At 29.6% G+C, this 8,440-nt stretch overlaps 1 protein-coding gene across 2 annotated transcripts in view; it reads left to right on the top strand.

Annotated features, from left to right (window-relative positions):
- LOC106681206 (putative ATP-dependent RNA helicase DHX57) overlaps window positions 1–7,789 on the top strand; it is a 26,356-nt gene extending 18,567 nt beyond the window's left edge. Inside the window, exons 16-19 of one of the 2 annotated variants that reach the window (XM_067053592.1) lie at window positions 1,487–1,663; window positions 1,754–1,786; window positions 5,222–5,455; window positions 7,326–7,789. In XM_067053592.1, coding sequence (XP_066909693.1) covers window positions 1,487–1,663; window positions 1,754–1,786; window positions 5,222–5,455; window positions 7,326–7,469 — 588 coding nt within the window. In that variant the 3' untranslated portion in view covers window positions 7,470–7,789. The remainder of the gene's footprint in view (window positions 1–1,486; window positions 1,664–1,753; window positions 1,787–5,221; window positions 5,456–7,325) is intronic. The other variant, XM_067053593.1, reaches the window with a different exon arrangement.
- The last annotated feature ends 651 nt before the right edge of the window (window positions 7,790–8,440 follow it).

Below are 8,440 nucleotides of genomic sequence, written 5' to 3'. Positions count from 1 at the left end.
TTCCCAGGAAGGTCATATATTCTATAATATATTCACTTCGCTAAATATATAATATATATTTTAATTATGTTTAAATTCGCTATTCCGATTACTGTGGTAAAAAAAATGTTATTAACAAAATGAAGGATTTTTTGTGCATAGCTCAGAAATTCTATATTTTTTCATGGTTATTTCTGTGTTAATTGATTTATCTCTTTCTGAAGAATAAGAAAAATATATTACTAATTCTATTTAAATAATTTTTTTTCACTAAAAATTAAAACAATATAATAAGAATTTTCTTTTCCCCTGATGTCCATTGTTCATAACTCTTTTACTTTTTATCCAATTCCTGCATTATTACAGCTGTTAAAAAGCTGAATGTTTGTTATTTTTACTTATATTACCACCATTTAGATTTAATGGTATTCATTATAAGGGCTAAATATTGGTTTTCAATAAAGGAAAACTTTTCAAATGTTTCATTTTATATTTGCGGTTCTAATTTGTTTAATTAGATGCGTTTTGTGTCCTTTGGTGCAGATTATAAAGCTGTAAACCACTACTAAGTCCAAATCCGAAAGCTTGACTGCCTCATCTTTCGTTACTCGCGATTCAACCCACTCAATATACACCGCCAAACTCCATGCGATAGCATCAGCCCTCCATTTTTTCCTGTCAATAACTCAGAAGACAATCGTAATAATCTCAGATTCGTTGAGCTCTCCAAAAAGTTTGAGAAACATGTACCCCGAACATCCACTCATCATAAGAATACAATCTTTTCTTCTAAAACTATCACAACAAGGTAAGTCCATAATTTTCATATGGGCTCCAAGCCGCATTGGCATTGTTGGTAACGATCTCACAGGCAAAGCTGCCAGAGAGGCACTCACGCTCCCTGGTCGAGGCACCGCCGTTCTTACCCCATCAGAACTCAGTACACCCCTTAAATTACAAATATTGGAAGGATGATAGGCCAAGTGGGATGAAAGTTCCCCAAGTAGATTAAAAGGAATCAAAAGATCAGTAAAACCATAGTCAACATCCTACCGCAACAGCTGTAGGGAGAAAGTTGCTCTAACCAGCTTGAGAATAGGTTATACTCTCCTCACGCACTCTCACCTGATCAGAAATTTTAAGTTATTTCTATTTTTTTGCCAAATATTTTTATTATATAATGTTATTTACCGCTATAAATAATGTTAACTAAATGGATATAATTAGCAATTGATTCAATCATTAATCCAATGTGTAAATAACTAAATATATTCATTTATATCAAACTTTCAGTTAATCTATCTTCGTCCCTAAATCTAGCAATTGCGAAGCATTGACAGGTCTGCTTGTTTAGTTTATATCCCTTAATTAGAATTGATATTCTAACGGCTGATTACAGAAAGCTAGCCATTAAAAAAAGCAGTAGTTATCATATTCTCAATATCAATTCTTTTATTTTCAGTAATTTTTATTATTTTCATCTAATTATGATATGTTTTATTTTCAGCTGAATGCAAATGGAGAAAATCAAAAACTATTAGCCGCCCTTCTATGTGCAGCTTTGTATCCGAATATTGTACAAATACAAACACCGAGTAAAATGTACCAGGCTCACATATCAGGAAATATTCCTATAGATCTGGGTCCCGAGGACATAAAGTTTAAAACAAAAGCAGACGGTTATGTAAGTATATTTACTTTGATATATGTCAATATATGTAGGAAGTATGAGACTACTTATTAATGTAAGTTGCTATAATTTATACTTGTTCAGCTGTCAGAGGAAGGAGGGATGAAACAAACACAAGTGAGTCCCTGCTTGTTCCTATCTTCTTTTCAATTAGTTAAAAAAAAAAAAAAGCACAGTTTGCATGAAAGTTTAAGTTTTATCGATATGACGAAGCACTTGATTAGAAGTACTAGCACTTTTTTAAAATAGTTTTACTCATTCGTTTAGTCAAATTTATGTGGTTCATAATTCTAAAATCTTGCTCATTTTGAATACAGTACAACCCTCCTTAGCCCCTGGTAAAAATTGATAAAGTGTCGAGAAAACATTTAGTTTGGTAAAATGAAATACCTGACTTAGTTACTGCAAATAATTTTTCTCATATTTCTCCAGCCCCTATCTATTCCTGTATATAGATCACTACTCTACTATATATATATATCACTTCTACGGCATTAAACCCTCCACTCCCGCCCTCCATGGTAGCCTTACTTATCTGACATTTCAAACAGACAATTATAGCGAGTAGGCTGGTCGATATACGACATGTCACAATCTCTTTTCTCATATTTTTCCAGAGCCCCTATCTATCCCTGTATATAGATCACTACTCTTATCCATCTACAAATCCTTCCCTTTTTTTCAACAAATTCATGTCATCATTTTTATTAATTTTTAAATTAATCTATTTTTTTATTTTATTTTAACAACTCCTTATATTATAAATATTTTCCCCCTTTTATATTCATTTCAGCAACATTTTTAGCCATCATTTCATTCCTGCCATATGAGATCCCCAGTTCAGTTTTGCTTCAAAACTAATTCCGAGGTATTTGACCTTTTGGCTTAGTTGGAGTTGATTGCCAAACAAAATCGGGGTTTGAAATATACCTAATTTCCACTTCCTGGTGAATAGAATCAACTCTGTCTTTGTTGGGTTTACTGAACGCTTCATTTCAGTACACCATGTCTGTACTACATTACATGCGGCTTGCATAAGTTCCATGATGGTACTCACGAACTTTCCACTAATGAGGATCACTCCATCGTCAGCAAAAGCTTGCGTGAATATTCCAGCATCCTCGTCTTCTCAATAAGCTATCCATAACTAGGCACCATAGCAACAGTGGTGAGATTCAAATCCGCTGAGGGCATCCAGTTACTACATGCTCCTGTAGCCTAGTACCGTCTTCCAAAACTACAATTATTCTTTTATTGAGAACAAATCTGACCCATCTGATTATCGCATTCAGAGCAAAAATGTCTAATAAGGCTTTACAGACTGCCTCAGGCCTTGTTTTGTCGAATGCCCCTTCTACATCGAAATCGAGTCCTAAAGCAACAGAATGAGGCCTTCAAATTAAAGATTTTTAAAAAAATTAGTCTAATGAATTTAATTTCATCATATACTAATATCACCAATATGTCAAATTTTGTATTTCATTTTAATTTTCACTGAATATATCTATTCAATTATTATTGAAAGTTTTTCTTTTTTAAACTCCAGATTAACAGACAATGTCTCTGTTTCAACATGGATGTATAAGCGGGGTTCTGCTGTAATAAGTGTTAATTTTGTTTAAGCACATACATGGTATTATCAAGTTTTATTTATTAGTGCAGGAGTAATAAACACAAATAAGTAAAACATATTTTATTTTATTAGGGCTAAAAATAAAATGAGATAACTATAATATAATGTTGAATAATAAAAACACTATAACAAGAAATTAATAAGGAGATGACATTTAATAATATTAGAATAGTAAGAATTCATACAAGAGTATTTACAAACATTAAAAATATTATTAAAGATCAAACAATGCACCATGTAAATAATAATAATAATTTAAATTAATGAAATGAGAAATGTGTAAAGGTTAATAATATACAGTGGACTCTTGCTAATTCGAACTAATTAAAAATAGGTTCAGATTAGAGAAAAGTTGGATTACCAAACTAGTTTAAATTTTTATTTAAAAAACTTTGTTTTTCATAATTTAACTTTCATTAATTTTGTCGGAATCATTTTTGGTTTCTTCCTTTCTGCTTTGCTGCTTCTATGAAGCTCAGGGCTGTATAATCATGGTATTCAACAAATATGCTCTAACCACTGTATGATTCTTTTGTCCACCTTTAGTGTCCTTTTACTTTGGTTTTAATATTCAACTCTTCTCTGGTTGCTTTATTTTGTATGAAATTTCATGGTGTTTTGTCTATTAGTTTACTCAGAAATCTAACTTCTTCTTCAATAATTCTCTTGAAATGATTATCAAGTGCAGTCTATATTTTAGGGATAAGTATTTTGTTCATTCAACTTAGCGAATTATTCTCCTACATCATTGCCGTCTTTAGAAACACTCATTACTCAGAGCTGTGATGAAAAACCAACGACTCAGGGAAAAATTTCTTGAACTCTCGTCTAATATTTATTTACCACTCGGCCCAACCCTGTCCCTGACTACTCAGTGAATTCTCATTTTTATTCGATCCATCTGTATATCATGATTATGATCTATCGATTGTGTTTTAAGAGTTATCAGTTTGTATTCAAGGACAAAATAAGCCAAACTTTGCATGATTCTTAATCTTATATTTGTTCTTTAAATTTTTAATTATCTTATAAACTTTTTAAAGTTCATCCATATATCATGGTTGGCATGATTTCAATAGTGAAATTGAAAATATGACATGTATATGGATTTTAAAGGTGCATGAATATGGAATAAATGTCCCGAAACGTTGTACAACAATGAAGACAAATATAAAATAGATTATATTCATCTTTGGAAGTTTTTTAACCTCAAAAATTTATAGAAATTAATGTAATCAAACTTCTTAAAAAGAATAAATAAATGTTTTATTTTTTCTTGTAGTGTTATCTATGAGAAGATATAAACTCTAAACAAAGTCTGTAAACAAGTTTTTTCTATTTAACATTCTAGTAGTCGCATATCGTGTAACCACTTCAACAACTCAATATCCTCCTAGCCTAACTCTATTACACTCCTTTCCAAAAATAAAATAAAAAAAATTTATAGAGCACAGGTTTCAGAAGTGTTGGCAGTATTATGCTTAGGTTCACATTGCTCGTTAATGTTTGTAGGAGAAAAAATACTATTAGGTTAATTGATTACTCTAGTATAAACCTAAAATTAAATTATGTTACTAACTTTAAGCCCTTAAAATATTATAATATAATTTTTACCCTTGTGTAAAGTAATTTAAACTTTTACAATTTTTACCTATTGTTTATTTTTTCATCCAATTAATGATCAAGTACATTTATACTCGAATACTTTTATGATTTTACATAATTTGTATAATATTTTAAGCAAACTTGTGAATATGACTGTATCGAATAGAAAGAAGCATTTCACAGATGAAATGCGATTACTTATGCTTTACAAAGGTGTGCGACTAATAGTGTATGATAGGAAAGACTTGTGTAGGATTCTGTAAAGCTTAATTAATTAAATATAATATTTATTTTATGTTTTATTTTTTCTCTAGGTTCATTTACACCCTACCTCAGTTAACCATGGAGTCGCATTCTACCCTAGTCCATACTTGGTTTACCAGGAGAAAATCAAAACTTCGAAGGTATTCATCAGAGAGTGTACCATGGTGCCAGTTTTAGCCCTTGTTCTGTTTTCAGGGGGTTCTCTCAAAGTCGAGCTTAATTGCGGCCAATTCGTTGTTTCAATTGACGAAGGCTGGATAATGTTTACAGTTGAATCAAATGAGGTAAGAAAATTATTAATGTGTTTATTATTTTACATTTATATATAATTTTATATATAATAAGGATTTCCATGGTTGCAACTGTTTTTTGTTTTTTTATTATTCTCTTCCTTGGTCATTTCTGAAGTCTAGGAAAGGAGGGTTATCTAGCAATAACCAACCTTTTCTAACCAGAGTGGGCAGTCGTTTTCATTTTGTGGAGCCACCACAAAATAAATGTCCTTCCCCCCACTAAAACCGGTGTTGCTTCAATTGCTAGGTTGTTTAGACGCTTAACAAACTTTAAACTTTTTTTTTTTTTATTACTCCCTTTGTCGGTCATTTCTGACATTTGGGGAAGGAAGGTTACTTAGCAGTAAGCAACCTTTTCTAGCCGAAGTGGGCGGACTACCCTGGCTACAAACCCACAGTTGTATACAACCAATCAATTTCATTTCTAATTATTTAATAGAAAAAAAAGTCAAATAGACAAATAATGTTAAAATACTTACTGAGGTGTGAATAATTGACTGTAGATTGATATAGGAAAATATCTTCAGTGGTTCGGTCGGTAAAGGTCAGTAAAGACACATATAAAAAAAATATTGCCGACATTTTGACCTGAAATTCAGAGAAACATAAAAATAAAATAATAACAAACCGTTTCCTTTTTATGTTTCTCTGAATTGAAGTTATCTCAGTTTGTTTTTCAGCCCTGATGAAGGCTGAAATTCAGGTCGAAATATCGGAACAAATAAATAAGTTTTGTTTATTTGTGGATATTTTCTGACAGCACACCCGACCATCTTCAACCTCACTTAAAATACTTATGCATTAGTTTACACTTTTACTATTAAATAATTAAAAATGAAATTAATTGATTGTATGCAATTATGAAAAGTCAGGATTAGAGGATTAAAAAAAAATATTAATATATTTATTTATTAGCACATCCTGACGGACAAGATAACTCTTATCTTCACTTTAATATCAGTAATCTTCTTTCACACATTAATCTTTAATAATATTCTTTTCTAATGCCTTGAGAAAACATTGTCAAAAAAGAAAAGAACTTACAATTTTTTGTAGCTTTCCTTATAAATAAGTCAACAGGATAACTATTTTAGTGTTATAAAATCGTTGGTGGGCCTCAAAGCAGATCCTAAGCCCTTTAAAAATATTGGGTTGGTATAAAGTATACAGGCGCTTAGGGTTCCTTAAAATATTGGGAGGAGAGAGAGAGGGGTTGGGAGAATCAGGAAAACCACCTTACCTGTATATATATTAACTTATTGTATATATATAAAATTAATATAATAGACAATCCTATAACGTTTACTTTTTTAAGTTTCAATTTTTAATTGAATTGTTTTTAAATTTGTTATATTTAATTAAAAATTGAATGAATATAGTAATGTTTTATTTCTTGAACTTAATAAACATTAACTATAGAATTTTTTTTTTTATTTGTTACTGAACGTAGTAAATAAAAATTTAAAAAATACATATTTTTGTTTGTTACATCTGATAAAAAAAAAAACTTAGGTTTTATTTTGAAATGGACGTGTTCGAAAGATATTGCTGTAGACAGGGGGTTTATTTCTCTAGTATGGTACGTCTATAGACTATCCTACAGGTTGTAGGGTTGTCAAAAAGTAAATACAGTCTATGGTACAATCTATAGAGTATATTAAATAAATTTTTTTTTATCCTATGTATTACTATTCAAGAAAAGCAGCGATATTATGTTTGAATTGTGCATTATCTGATATCATATCAATTCCAGCTATAGTTTGATAAGGAAGAGAGAATAATATAGTTAATTCATCTTTATAATTTATAATAATTTGGTAATTGTATTAATATTTAACTAATATTTGTTTTGTTTTTTCAGATTGCAGAATTGCTTGAATCTATAAAGAAAGAATTACTCGAGTTACTTGATCAAAAAATCAAAGAACCACGTATGAATTTGCAAACACACCCAAAAGGAAAGAAAATCATTTCAACGATCATTCACCTAATCACAAACGGTTAATTTATTGTCATAGTGTTAGTTTTTTATGTTGTGCACATGAAGATGGGTATTTTTCGATCAGAAGTGTGATAATTCTGACGAGTTCATATTTGTTTCATTATTTGTATAATGTTTAAGTGTGTAAATATTTTTTTTATATATATATATATACATATACATATGAATCATATAGTTAAATTATTTATGTGTCTTTCCACGAGTATCATGTAAATAGTTACATTTTCTTTTTTGTGATAAAGTTTGGTTAACTCAGAGAATATTATGGAAGGAAGCATATTTGTTAAGAAATTAAAATAAATGATTGATTTTGTTGTAGTAAATATTTTTATATTTTATGATCCTGAATGCATTATGCAAAATCCTCTTTACTGCCACTTATAGTTTTAGTTTCATTTTGTACTCAATAAGTAAATTTAGCTTTATTTGTCTTAATCTTTTGAATAAATGATTTTGTTCATTATGATAAAATTACAAGAAGATTGAAGATAAATAATATGTTATTTATTGAATTTATCAATACATATGATACAAATGTTTAAAAGATTTATAAAAATTTAGCTGTCCTGTAATTAAAACTGCGAACTCTCACGACAGCACGACTGAAAAATATTGTTATACCGAAGGGAAAAATAATTAATTATGCAGGTTATAATAATGGATTTTATTATATGGATAAAAAATTAAGTATAATTATGTGAATTCTCAGACATCCTGTAAGTGCATTTTTGACCCTACCAAGACAATAAAGTCAATTTTATAATTGGGTACAAATACTTACAGAGCAGTCATGACATAATTACATTTTTAAATAAGGAAAAACAGCCAAAATCCTATACAAAAAAACATTTGTTAAATAAGAAATTTAATCATAACTTAACACCATATATTAATAAATAATAATATGAAATTTAATCATAACTTAACAGCATATATTAATAAATAATAATATGAAATTTAATCATAACTTAACA

This window comes from Halyomorpha halys, unplaced genomic scaffold (genome assembly GCF_000696795.3).
Source record: "Halyomorpha halys isolate HHAL.00 unplaced genomic scaffold, Hhal_1.1 Scaffold318.1, whole genome shotgun sequence".
Taxonomy (NCBI): domain Eukaryota; kingdom Metazoa; phylum Arthropoda; class Insecta; order Hemiptera; family Pentatomidae; genus Halyomorpha; species Halyomorpha halys.
The sequence above is the reverse complement of the archived record's forward strand: the minus strand, read 5'-3'. Positions and strand labels throughout refer to the sequence as shown.